The sequence below is a fragment of the Trachypithecus francoisi genome, unplaced genomic scaffold, assembly GCF_009764315.1.
Source record: "Trachypithecus francoisi isolate TF-2019V2 unplaced genomic scaffold, Tfra_2.0 Lachesis_group5, whole genome shotgun sequence".
In the NCBI taxonomy this organism is placed as follows: Eukaryota; Metazoa; Chordata; class Mammalia; order Primates; family Cercopithecidae; genus Trachypithecus; species Trachypithecus francoisi.
The window spans coordinates 128,344,864-128,359,220 of record NW_022681470.1 but is presented as its reverse complement, the minus strand read 5'-3'; the positions used below and the strand labels follow the sequence as shown (position 1 = coordinate 128,359,220).

The 14,357-nt window shown below is 34.8% G+C and overlaps 1 protein-coding gene and 1 pseudogene across 7 annotated transcripts in view; one reads left to right on the top strand and one right to left on the bottom strand.

The window, feature by feature from the left end:
• CCDC18 (coiled-coil domain containing 18) overlaps positions 1 to 14,357 on the top strand; it is a 109,523-nt gene that overhangs the window by 912 nt on the left and 94,254 nt on the right. For 3 of the 7 annotated variants that reach the window (XM_033196652.1, XM_033196653.1, XM_033196648.1), the window contains exons 1-5: positions 1,004 to 2,772; positions 3,254 to 3,422; positions 5,586 to 5,744; positions 11,537 to 11,643; positions 13,142 to 13,270. In XM_033196652.1, coding sequence (XP_033052543.1) covers positions 2,639 to 2,772; positions 3,254 to 3,422; positions 5,586 to 5,744; positions 11,537 to 11,643; positions 13,142 to 13,270 — 698 coding nt within the window. In that variant the 5' untranslated portion in view covers positions 1,004 to 2,638. Of the gene's footprint in view, positions 1 to 1,003; positions 2,773 to 3,253; positions 3,423 to 5,585; positions 5,745 to 11,536; positions 11,644 to 13,141; positions 13,271 to 14,357 lie in introns of those variants that run through there. The other 4 variants (XM_033196650.1, XM_033196646.1, XM_033196647.1 and 1 more) reach the window with 3 other exon arrangements.
• Positions 10,279 to 10,599, bottom strand: LOC117074807 (annotated as a pseudogene).

The window sequence follows — 14,357 nt, the reverse complement described above, 5'->3', positions numbered from 1 at the left end:
AAATGAAAACATTTTAGTATTAAATATATTCTCTCTCTCTCTTTCTCTCTCTTTCTTTCTTTCTTTCTCCCTTTCTTCTTTCTTTTCCTCCTCTTCTCTTCTCTCTTCTCTTTTCTTTCTTTCTTTCTTTCTTTTTTTTTTTTTTGACAGAGTCTCCCTCTGTCGCCCAGGCTGGAGTGCAGTGGCTGGATCTCAGCTCACTGCAAGCTCCGCCTCCCGGGTTTACGCCATTCTCCTGCCTCAGTCTCCCGAGTAGCTGGGACTATAGGCGCCCGCCACCTCGCCCGGCTAGTTTTTTTGTATTTTTTAGTAGAGACGGGGATTCACCAAGATAGCCAGGATGGTCTCGATCTCCTGACCTCGTGATTCGCCCGTCTCGGCCTCCCAAAGTGCTGGGATTACAGGCTTGAGCCACCGCGCCCGGCCTTGTTTCCTTCCTTCCTTCCTTCGGCCTTGTTTCCTTCCTTCCTTCCTTCGGCCTTGTTTCCTTCCTTCCTTCCTTCCTTCCTTCCTTCCTTCCTCCCTCCCTCCCTCCCTCCCTTTCTCCCTTTCTGTCTTTCTGCCCTTCCCTTCTCCTTCCCCTTCCCTTCTCCTTCCCTTCTCCTTCCCCTTCCCTTTTTCCTTCCCTTTTTCCTTCCCTTTTTCCTCCTCTTTTTCCTCCTCTTTTTCCTTCCCTTTTTCCTCCTCTTTTTCCTTCCCTTTTTCCTCCTCTTTTTCCTTCCCTTTTTCCTCCTCTTTTTCCTTCCCTTTTTCCTTTCCTTTCCTTTTTCCGCTCCTCTCTCCGCTCCTCTCTCCGCTCCTCTCCTCCCCCCTCTCCTCCCCCCTCTTCTCCCCCCTCTCCTCCCCCCTCTCCTCCCCTCCCCTCTCCTCCCCCCTCTCCTCCCCTCCCCTCTCCTCTCCTTTCTTGACAGAGTCTCACTCTGTCGCCCAGGCTGGATGGAGTGCAGTGGTGTGATCTCGGCGCACTGCTACCTCCGCCTCCCGGGTTTATGCAATTCTCTGCCTCAGCCTCCCCAGAGCTGGGATTACAGGCGCCCGCCACCATGCCTAATTTTTTTGTACTTTTAGTAGAGACGGAGTTTCACCATCTTGACCAGGTTTAACTCCTGATCTCGTGATCCACCTGCCTCAACCTCCCAAAGTGTTGGGATTACCGGCGTGAGCCACCGCTCCCGGTCTGACAGTTATTTCTTACATGAAAATACACAGATGTTGAACTAAAACCTGATTTAAGATGAAATATATAATACCAAATGGCATTATAGAATTTGCCCAATTTTCTCAACCCTTTTCTCCTTCACCATCCTACAGAGAGCTGGAGATGTTGAATAGATAAAGCAAGATGGGGACCTGATTTATTGACTTGTCTGCGAGAGTCTTGTCACTTAAGCAGAAGGAAATTTATGGAAACAAAAAAGGGAAAGAGGATAGAACCAGTTTGTCTATTAAGATTACACAGTATCTCATTTAATTTCCTGCCACTTTCTTTCCATAAGGTGGGAGTTTTCTTTTTAATCTTCCTCCCTACATTTGAGAATTTTTGAGTGGGGAATAAATGTAGCATACTATTCTGACTGGTTGAGGGAAGGAAGGATAGTTTAGTATTTGTTAATTCATTCAAAATATTGAGCTTCTGTAAGTACATTGCAGTCCTGAACGTAATGACAGGACTCCTAACCTTTTGGAACTTGGGATGGGAGCAGAATGCTAAGAAGGGCGTTGAAGGAAATGCTACAATGAAAAAGGTAAATGGGATCTGAAAGAGGAATGTAATTTTAAGATTGCGCAGAAAGCTCTACAGAAGTAGTGGAGATTATAAAGCTTTAGTTTTTTTATTGTATTAATTACAATAATAAAATATGATGCTTTATTATGATTTTTTTATATGCAAAGAAATTTAGTAGTTTCACAACCCTAGAGATACTCATCCACTGAAGAAACAAAAGGTTTTCTTCGTTTATTTCTTTAAGTTGACCTGCCAAATGTTATTTTGATCCCTATGGTTGTGACTTGTAAATGTGTGTTTTTTAAATTTTGTAACTATTGGGCATAGGAGGACGAGATAACTTTTATCTGGTAATAAATTCCCTTCTAACAAAATATGAATGACTGTAATGATACCATTTAATCAGATGTCTAGTACTCGTAGTGTGATTGTGAAAGTTCAAACACCTCATATTGAAATTGATACGTAATAAGTAATAAAGCTACAATGAGACATAATTTAATGGTCTTTGCATCCTAATGACTTGGATTCAAATCTTGATTTCACCATTTACGGTTTGTGCGACTTTGAGCAAGTTATTTAATGTCTAATTCATAGTTTCCTTAACATGGAATGAAAATACTTAACAATTGCTAGGAAGATCAGGTATGCTTAGAAAAGGGGAGCTATAATAACTAGACCCTGGCTAAAATGAAAAATTCTTTCATTGAAATTGTATTGAACTCCTTTATGGCTTTACACTACAGATACATTCATTATTATTGATTTTTTGTTTTGTTTTAAACCGCCATGAAAGATTTCACAACATTTGAAATAGAAAACTAATGAGTTAAATTCTATTCGTGTGAGTATTTTGACTGAAACTACAGAATCTTTCAGGCAAGGTACAAGAAATTCATTTTTTTTTAAGAAATGGAATCTAGTTCATCAGACTACTATAATAAAGACAATGAAGAGGAAAGTTTGCTTGCAAATGTTGCTTCCTTAAGACATGAACTGAAGATAACAGAATGGAGTTTGCAGAGTTTAGGGGAAGAGTTATCCAGGTAAGTAGGTAAAATCACATACAGAATTCACTGTGCCTTAAATATATCAATATAAAATGTGTGAATTTCATTATTATGTATTGTTTCTAAAGTGCCTCTGGAATAAGAAATAATTTTCTTATACTTTTTAATATAACTTTCAGTTTAGGGAAAAATAGGAATATTAGAGAAGCCTCTTTGCATATTAAAAACACTTTCAGTGTATTAGAACTCAGTATAAAATATATTTTTTGGGCTTTATTAATTTTTTAATGCTTTTTTGAATCTTAAGTAATCTTAGCATAGAGGCTCTAGAAATACAGTTTGCTAGTTTAAAAGTAATTATGATTTATTTAAAATTTAGTGGAAACATTGCCTTATGTTCATAACTATGAATCTACTTAGCAGCATTTCTGGTTTTCTATTTTCTTATTTAATGTATAGCAATTTGTAGTGAATAAACTATCCAAGAACTGAAATATGTTTTTTCTTTTTTCTCTAGTGTTAGTCCAAGTGAAAATTCTGATTATGCCCCTAATCCTTCAAGGTCTGAAAAGCTAATTTTGGATGTTCAGCCTAGCCACCCTGGACTTTTGAATTATTCACCTTATGAAAATGTTTGTAAAATATCTGGTAGCAGCACTGATTTTCAAAAAAAGGCAAGAGATAAGGTTATTATTTTTAGACCTATCTAGTTAAAAGAAGTGTTGGTTTTAGGCCTGTCTACTTAAAAAAATTTTTTTTTCAGTTTTTCTTTAAATACCTTATTCTTGGTTTCTGTAATCTTTTACTCTGGTACTCAAAAATTTAAATATAACTGTTCTTTTTATGTTCTAACAAGAAAGTAGTTATCTTGGTGTATTACTCTACTTTTAAACTTATCTATTTATTACCTTTTTGCAGTTAAATGTCTTCTTAAGTAAATTATAATCCCCTTGATTTTAACACTACATCTTATACATAATAGGTAATCAATTATTTATTAAGTGGTTAAGGTATACCCACCATTTAGCCTGGATCAAGTACTATGAATAGTATGGCACTATTCTTTCATTATCTTTCTATTTTGTCCATGATGTTAGAGATCTTTGCTTGGTCTGAAACTGTCTTCCCTTTTCTTATTCTATCATGTATTTATCTCCCTGCATTTATCCCTCTTCCTCACTCAACCCTTTTATCTCCTTTTACACTCTCTTCCTATGCTTTGTTCCCTGCACTCCCTACATATATATACACAGATATGGTTGCACATAATCTTTTTGGATACGTATTTGCTCTTTCCACTTCAGAAAGCCAACCATTAAGAGCTTTCTTTTTTGTAAGGAAGCTACTTAATGAAGCTGTCTGAACCTACTTTTTAGAAACAAATTCAAATTCCGTGTTTACATGGTATGTAGTTCCAAGAAATTTGATCTCTATCCTCATTCAAATTGCTGATCATTCTTACTGTATATGTGCCTTAATTGGGAAAACAATAATGGTAATGCCTATCAAAGACAAAAGGATAATCTAGTGTGTAAAGAGCTCCTAGAAACTGAGAACAAAAAGGTCAGTAACCCAATGGACAAAAGACATGAATGGAAAAAGAAATAAAAGTGATATCCAAACTAATGAAAAGGTGTCCAATTTCCTCATAATAAGATAAATTCAAAATGAAACTATACCTAAGTACCTTACCTAGTTCTTACCTATAGAATTATTAAACATTCAGATGTTTGAGATGTTATTTTATTGGTGATATTGGGTACGGGTACATTGCCTAGTGGGAATGCACAGTGATATAACCCCAACTGAGATGCATTTGGCAATATTTACCAAAATTACAAATACATTTACCTTGACTTGGAACTCCCATTTCTGGAAAACGATACTATAGACACACTTGCAGGATATGAAATTAGGCATTGTTTATTATATCAAAAGATTAGAAATAGTTCAAGTATGTAGTAATAGGCGGTTAGTTAATGGTTTATTCATGCAATGGAAACTATGCAGTTGAGAAAAAAAAGGAGTTTGTCAATGTATTTATTATGGAGAGATTGCCAGGGTATATTGTTCCAAGTTAAAAAAAAAAATGCACGGTGCAGAATGTTATATTTAATGTGCTAGTTTTTGCATAAGGAGAGGAGGGAAGTGGGTAATTTGTATTGCTTATGTATGTGTATGGAATCACTAGAAGACTAAACAAGAAACTTATAAAAGTGGTTACCCACCTATTAAAGATGGGAAGAGACTTCTGTGTATACTTTTTCTTTTATATAGTTTTGGATTTTGAATTGCATAAATAAATCACTCAAAATAAAGTTAATTAAAAGAAATGTTTTGAAAATCACAATCCTCATGAAAATTAAATGTTGTAAAATATGTATAAAAAGAATATAATAAAAATATGTATACAGATAAAATAATATTTTACCTATTATCCATTTTATTGTTGGTGACATTTGGGTTCTTCCCATTTATTATCTCTTGTGGACAATGTAGCTATGAATAGTTTTATATCTGCACATGCAAAAGTACAAAAGTTTCTATCAGGTTTATATCTAGGGATGATATTATTGGTTCTTAGCATACTCAACTTTGCTGGATAATACCAACCAGTTTCCCAAAGTGTACCACTGTTTTCCAGATTATACTTGTATATACTTCCACCAGCAGTGGAGGAGAGAGTGTTGATTGTTCCACATATCCTTGTCAATACTCACTAAGTATTTAAACTCATTTTCTGAGCTGCTTAGTCATTTTATTAATAATTGCTCATAGTTTTCCATTAATTACATGTAACCCTTAATTGAAATCATTGAAAATGTATTTGTTCTTTTTCATTCTTTCAGATGTTTTCATCTTCTACCCCTGTAGATCAGGAGATTAAAAGCCTTCGAGAGAAACTAAATAAACTTAGGCAACAGAATGCTTGTTTGGTCACACAGAATCATTCCTTAATGACAAAATTTGAATCTATCCACTTTGAATTAACACAGTCAAGAGCAAAAGTATGTATCTTGAAATGAGTTTGCCAGCAGAAAATAGTTATTATTTTAAGATTTATAATTGGAAAAATAGTCCTTGTATTGCCCCATTGCCTTAATGTGTTATGTGAAGTAATTTTCATTATAATACTATAGTATCAACATGTTATAAAATCAATATTGTATGAATTATATCTGAAAATGATTGAAGGGAACTTTACAGTTTTGCATTTAGATAAGTCAGCTTCTTAAGGTGTTAAGATTACCAATTTGTGTGGTCTTATTTTTTATACAAAGGAAGTATAACTTACTTATCTTCCCTTTTAAAATAACACATTGTCGGCCGGGCGCGGTGGCTCAAGCCTGTAATCCCAGCACTGTGGGAGGCCGAGACGGGCGAATCACGAGGTCAGGAGATCGAGACCATCCTGGCTAACACGGTGAAACCCCGTCTCTACTAAAAAATACAAAAAACTAGCCGGGCGAGGTGGCGGGCGCCTATAGTCCCAGCTACTCGGGAGGCTGAGGCAGGAGAATGGCGGGAACCCGGGAGGCGGAGCTTGCAGTGAGCTGAGATCCGGCCACTGCACTCCAGCCCGGGCGACAGAGCAAGACTCCATCTCAAAAAAAAAAATAAAATAAAATAAAATAACACATTGTCATTGTTGAAAAATTTAAAAGTAGCAAAAAGAGGAAGAAAGATCACCCAGAGTTTCCACCTAGAAACCGCTTTACCAGTTTAATACGTAGTTGAATCCAGACTGTTTTAAATAGTTTTGGTGTTTTCTGTTTTTTTACTGTGTATATAATCTATGCATTTTCTGATGCATTTACATAGCTTTTCCATTGATCATTTTTTATAGTAGCATTATATTTCATGTGATTATAGTGTAACTTAGTTAATTCCCGTATTTCAGTTGTTTCCTATTTTTTTACTAAATGGTTGGTATTACACAAAAAATTAGAAGAAACCAAAATGTCCAATAATGGAGACATAGTAAATTATGGTATACCCATAAGATAGATTGTAACAAAACCTTTTTTAAAAAAATGAGGTAAATATACTAGTACTAAGATGCAAAGTTGTTTGACTTATATGGAGCATGATAAAGTTTAAATGATATAATGTTTGTAGTCACTTAAAACGGTGTCTATGTGTAGTCAGCACTCAAAAACTGTTACCTAATGTATTTAGTGGCAGAAAAACAGAGCATTACACACGTATAATAATCTCAGTTTTCCTCTTTATAAGAAGTGTACATGTGTCTGTGTGTGTGTTTGTATGTAAATATATATACATGTGATATATTAAGGTAGAAACTATGCTTCACACTTGATAACTTTGAGAGCGATTGGAAGGTTGGAGTGAGGCTTTCACTATTTGCTTTTATAAGCATTGTACATATACATTATATGTAGTTTTAAATAGAGGAGTTATGGGAAGACTTTATTTTTCTTTTCTGTTTTTTCAAACAAAACGAAATGCTATTAGGGATTATTTCAGCACAGGAAAAACAAAATGCAGCAATGAACATAAAACTTCTTTAGTGTTTGAGATTATTTCTAAGGTAAATTTCCAGAGGCCGAATGACCATATTTTAGGGAAATAATGTTTTTCAAGCATTTACATTTGGTTCCTCATCTTTTCTTGTTCACTTTGAGGGAAAAATGCTGCTTTTCTTGATTTCTTACAAAATTTACCTTTTCGGTATATTTGTTTGCCATTTAGATTTCTTTGTGATTTGTGTTTTTTCTGCTTATTTTTAAAATTTTTCTTCAACTATAGATAATCTCTCTTTTTAAAGTCATTGCTAGTGATTTAAAGTAAGTAAAAGACGTAAAGATAATTTAATAATTACTGAACTAATAGCATTTTTAACCTTTGTTTTTAGGATATAAACACACCAGTGGTTATGCGAGGAAGTAAGATACTAGTATTGTATTTCTCAGCTCAGCATTTTCTAAGTTGTTGAAATATTTTTTAGGGAAGCCACCTATTTCAGGCCACGTATGAGCTTTTGACGTTTCATATATGCCCACTATTGAGACTCTTTTGTAGAAATCAATCAATATATTCATAACTTACCTCTGGCAATGGTTGTACTTACTCTTCTGGAGCCTGGCAGCCTGCTCTTTCTGAGCTTTTTGCCCTCTACACCTGCTATCCGACTGCCATCCTGGGACTTCTCTTTGGTGTTCTTCTAGGTTGAATCTACTGTTTCCTGAATTCTATTTTTTGTTATTTCATAGTTTATTCTTTCTGTATTTGGAGCATATCTTCCAGTTACTTCCTTGCCTGTCTGAAAATGTCTTAATTTCTTCTTCACTCATGATTAAATTCCAGTTTGATAATTATTTAATGTTAGAATTATTAGTGCATTACTCCCTTCTATCCTCCAGTGCCACTTTGAAAAGTCGGTTGCCATTGTGAATTACTTTCCTTAGCATGGAATCTCTTTTTTTCCCATTTGTTTGTTTTTTACTTTATGGTAGATGGTAGTTTTTAGGACCTTCCCATTCCGATGTTTTAAAACTGTACAACAATGTGTCTTTGAATAGGCCTTTATTACTCATATTGGGTATTTGAGAGCCCTTTTAGGCTGGAAACTTGTATCCTTTGGTTCTGGAAATTTTTCTGTTTCTTAATTTTTATTTTTAATTTTTATGGGTACATAGTAGGCATATATATTTTTGGAGTACATTAGATTTTTTGATACAATTATGCAGCATAATAATCACATCATGGAGAATGGGATATCCATCCCCTCAGACATTTATCTTTTGTGTTATAAACAATCCAGTTATAGTCTTTTAGTTATTTTTAAATGTACAATTAAATTATTATTATTGACTATAGTCACCCTGTTGTTCTATAAAATAGTAGTTCTTGTTCATTCTTTCTATTTCTTGTACCCATTAACCATCCCCACCTCTTCCCACCCTGACAACTGCCCTTCCTGGCCCCTGGTAACCATTCTTCTACTTTCTATGTCCATGAGTTCAATTGTTTTGATTTTTAGATCCCACAAATAAGTAAGAACGTATGATATTTGTCTTTCTGTGCCTGACTTATTTTACTTAACATAATGATCTTTAGTTCCATCCATGTTGTTGCAAATGACTGATTCTCATTCTTCTTTATGGATGGATAGTACTCCATTGTGTAAGTACTACATTTTCTTTATCCATTCATCTGTGATGAACACTTAGGTTGCTTCTAAGTCTTGGCTCTTGAACAGTGCTGCAACAAACATGGAAGTGCAGATACCTTTTCAATATACTGATTTCCTTTCTTTTGGGTATATGCCCAGCAGTGGGATTTCTGGATATGGTAGCTGTATTTTTAGTTTTTTGAGGAACCTCCAAACAGTTCTCCATAATGGTTGTACTAATTTCCGTTCCCACCAACAGCGTAAGAAGATTCCCTTTTCTCCACATTCTTGCAAACATTTGTTATTACCTGTCTTTTGAATATAAGCCTTGTTTTGTTTTGTGTTTTTTTTTGAAACAAGGTCTTGCTCTGTCGCCCAGGCTGAAGTGCAATGGTGCGATCACAGCTCAGTGCCACCTTGACCTCCTGGGCTCAAGTGATCCTCCCACCGTAACCTCCCAAGTAACTGGGACTACAGGCATATGCCACCATACTTGGCTAGTTTTTGTGTTGTCTTTTTGTAGAGATGGAGTTTTGCCATGTTGCCCAGGCTGATTTTGAACTCCTGGACTCAAGCGATCCACCCATCTCCCAAAATGCTGGGATTACAGGATTCAGCCACAGTGCCTGGCCATGTGATTTTTATTTAGGAGGTATTCTCAACATTATTTTTTGCACTTCTATTGAATCTTTTATTTTGGCTGTCATACTTTTTTCAGTTTCTAAAGTTTTTTTTGTTCTGATTGTTTTGTATTTCATAACATACTAATGTATTCTCTCAGCACTCTGAAGATTTAATGATTTTTTTTCATGTTTGCTTTCCTTTCCTTTTTCTTTTGTTTAGGCCTCTGACTTTTATGTTAGAAGCTTTTGGGCCGAGTGTGGTGGCTCATGCCTGCAATCCTAGCACTTTGGAAGCTGAGGCGGGTGGATCACAAGGTCAAGAGATCGAGACCATCCTGGCCAACATGGTGAAACCCTGTCTCTACTAAAAAATACAAAAATTAGCTGGGCATGGTGGTGTGCACCTATAGTCCCACCTACTCGGGAGGCTGAGGCAAGAGAATTGCTTGAACCCAGAGGCGGAGGTCACAGTGAGCTGAGATTGCGCCACTGCGTTCCAGCCTGGTGACAGTGAGACTCCGTCTCAAAAAAAAAAAACAAAGAAGCTTTTTTTCAGATGTTAGTATTTTCGCTATTCATATTTAAGAGAAAGGCATTTAAATGCAGATTGGTGGTTGGTTGTCCAGTGGACTTTATTTCTGGGTGATGGTTAGGGAGGTGGTTCTTTTGTAGGGAAACACCTGCCAGCTCCCAAACAGTATCAGTATGAGATGTTTTTCTTTTTTTTTTTTTTAACATAAACTCAAGATTTTATTGTCTTCGTAATAAAACAAAAGATAACACTTAAAACTGGGTCAGCTGGCCCTTTCTGCTCTTATCTCCTCCCAGTTCAAAATGCTTGCATCTTTTAGTAGTCAGCTTTCTCTTAGATCTGCAGTTGGGCTCAATGCACTCAACCCTTAGCACAATCTTCTTTGTAGTTTCAGCCTTTTTCTGGAAAATCTACTTAGTCTGCCCACCATAACCACTCTGCTTCCTGTCATATCACTACTTTCCCTGGGCATACAGAGAATCCTCGCCCTTCTTGTACTGTGTCACTTTCTGGGGTTGGTGCTTGCCACACTTCTTACAGAAAGTCCCGCAGGTTTTAGGAATGTTTACCATGTTTGTGCGAGTGCTATCAGCATGGAAAGAGATTTTTTTTTTTTGGAGCTATTGAGTTTCTCCAGCAAAGAATCCTTTAGTTTCTCATCTGTGGGATAACCAAAAATGAAATAGAGTAGTAAGGTGGAGCTAACTGTTTTATATTAATTCCCTTGTTATAACTGTGCTTCATTCCTGCTCATTATTCTTAGTGTCCCACAGTCTCAAGCTTCTTCTGTTCAGTTTCTTCTGATAATAAACTTTCTGCCTCTTTCCTAGTATGCCAACACCTTGCTATTGGTGTTCTGGGAGTGGGAAAAAGGATAACTGTTATTTGCAGATACTTTAAACTGTATCCCTGCTTTTTCATTGGGTCCTCACTTCCGTCCTCTACAGTACCTTGTGCCTTCATGTTCTAAACTTCTTTTTCAGTGATAGTTATCTTATTGATACTTTCTTCCATACCATTTAGATTGTGGGTTCCCATCCTGCTATAGTAGTTGTACTCTCTTTATAATACAGATTGCAGGGTCATTATGCTTTTCTGTATTTAGATTCTTTCTAGTAAGCATGTATTCTATAATTAGGTCTTTAAATCATAAAAATTCAATAAATATTTTCTTTCATAATTGTTTATAGTTTGATGTTTTATATTTAATTATCTAATTTATGTAAAATTAATCTTGCTAGATGCTTATCAGTAGAGATTCTGTTTTCTCCCCTAAATAACTCTTCAGTTATAAGTTGAAGGTAATACCAGGAGCTTACATGCCAGGGCTGGCTTATAATAATGATATGCCCATATAAGTGTTGATCAAAGGAATAGATGGGAAGCTTTATATCTGAGCAATGATTTGGGAGCCCTGTTGAACCCCCTCATCTGACAGGAAAAAAACTAAGGGCCAAGTAGGTTAATTTATTTTCTGAAAGTACTATAAAAGTTGTTTTTATATTTTAGGTTTCTATGCTTGAGTCTGCTCAACAGCAGGCAGCCAGTGTCCCAATCTTAGAAGAACAGATTATAAATTTGGAAGCAGAGGTTTCAGCTCAAGATAAAGTTTTGAGGTAAATATACTTTTTATAGCTCTCAAAGCTTTATTTTCTACTTTTACATTTTGTTATATCTTGTTAAATCTTGTTCCCCACACCTAATATATTTACATAACCTAATGGTGTTCAGTTGTCTTAGAACTCGTTGAATCTATTTTTAGTCAATCATAACTCCTCTTGGCTGTAGGTTGCATGCAGTATATAGGGGTTAAAAAAGACTAAGGTGAGATGCCTATTTACATGCTTTTATCAAATATGAATTAGTTCATTTCTTCACCTACATAGTAGTATATACTCAGTATTTCAAAGGGAGTTCAAGAAATAAAATGTAAAGGAGTCAGACACTTTTATTATTTTTACAGACAAGGTCTCACTCTGTCACCTAGGCTGGAGTGCAGTGGTGCAATATGGCTCACTGCAGCCTCAGCCTCCCGGGCTCAAATGATCCTTCTGCCTCAGCCTCCCAAGTAGTGGGATTACAGGCACACACCACTGTGCCCAGCTGAGCTTTTTATTTTTTATTTTGTAGAGACAGGGTCCCACTATGTTGGTCAGGCTGGTCTCAAACTCCTGACCTCAAGCAGTCCTCCTGCTTTGGCCTCTCAAAGTGTTGGGATTATAGGCATGAGCTGTCATGCCTTGCCATCAGGCACTTTATAATTTATTCTCTTCTGCTTTGAATAAAATGGGAAATATATGCATATTAAATAACATATTACTCTGAGTGATTCTGAGAGTATAGTTAAAGGACCAGCAATAGTAGCATCACCTGGGAACTTGTTAGAAATGCAAATTCTCAGGCCTTATCTCTGGCATACCGAACCAAGTTGGGAGGTGTTTTACAAGTTCTGCAAATGATTTGCTGCATACTAAAGTAGTCTTTTATGTCCATCAGAGTTTTGTAATTTTCTTTCTAATACATATATTATTTTAAATTTATTTGTAGGTATTTTATATTTTTGGTAATTGTGAATTGTTCCTACTTTGTTCATTGCTAGTGTATGGGAAGGTTACTGACTTTTGTGTAATATAATTATTTTGTAATTGGTAGCTAATGGTATTATCAGCAAATAAGGAAAATTTTGTTTCTGACTCGAAGAGTAGGAAAAAAAAAATTTTGTCTTTCCTTTTCAGCATTTATACTTCTTAATACTTTTTCATATTTGCTTTTTGCAGTGGGTAGAACTGTTAGTAAAGTTGTTGGATGTGGGATGATAACAGTCATCCTTATTTAGTTTCTGAACTATACAGGAATGCTTCTGGTATCTGACTATAAAATATGATGTGAGTTATTACTTCAGATATATTTATCAACTGGTGGAAGTATTCTTTTATTTTTAAAAAAACTCTTAATTAACAAGTGATGAATATACCTTTTTCTCTGTCTCTTTTTGTATATTGTTTCTCTTAACTCATTGATTTAAACAAATATAATTCCTAATATTAAATTATTCTTGCATACCTGGGATAATCTCTTTAGTAGTCTTAAAACAAAGTATCCTTTATTTTATAGAGAGGCAGAAAATAAGCTGGAACAGAGCCAGAAAATGGTAATTGAAAAGGAACAGAGTTTGCAGGAGTCCAAAGAGGAATGTATAAAATTAAAGGTGGACTTACTTGAACAAACCAAACAAGGAAAAAGGTATGTGTTTTTAAAGCAAATATATTTTTTTGAAAGGGAATAAAACAGTATATTACCTGTTTAAAATTCTAGTTAATTTTTGAAGTGAAAAAATTTCAGAGATTTGGCAATAGAATAACTTAATGTTTTTTTTATCTATTAATTTTTTGAAATTTTCCATTAAAATGTTTGTGTGTGGAATTTATGTTATTAGCATTCTGGATTGGGCTGAATTTCCACAAAACTGATAATGATTATCAGTGTAATGATACTTATTTCTGAAATTAAGTTCTATGGCCTATTTGAAACCAGTATACTGAGTTTAAAATACTAACAGGGAAAAAGCCTGTAAATTAATATTACCTCTAATAAAACTAAATAAAATGTTGAATGAACTCTTAAAAAGAAAATTTTGCCTCATAGAGAAAGAAACTCAATACATGAGAATGTGTGGTTGGATCTTCCTTTAGAAATATATAAGTAGTACAAAAATATCTATTTCATATAAATTATGTCTTGAGATAAAGTCTTTTAAGTGTCTCTGTCCAAGGAACCATTAACTCTGAATGCCAGTTCACTTTTAAAGTGATAAAGATTTAAATTTTTTTAGTTTAAGCTAATAAGATTTTATAATGAAATAGGATTATAGCAGTTTTTATACAGTATAAAGCCATAATCTGTACTAATCAATATTACAAACATTGTACTAAGCAATATTTGCAATATTGCTTAGTAGAAAATGCTTAGGTTTTGGAGTTAGTTAGAAAATTTTTAGATTTTACCTCTCATTGGTTTTGTTACCTTGGCCAAATGATACAACCTTTTGAAATCTCAGGTTTTTTTATCTGTTAAATAAAGACGATATTATCTTTATATGGATAGATATGAAGAGTAAATAAAAAAAGAAATGTAAGGTACCTATTAATAAATACTAATAATTCATAACTATTATATAAACTTTGTGGTTAAATATTCTAGAATTCACACTTTACTTAGTTAAGCTTTGCATATGGTTATTTAAAATAGTGAGATAATAATATATGAAGACCACATTCACAATATAGCTGCCAAGAAAAAATAAAGAGGAAGAGCTACTAGTTTCCTCTAT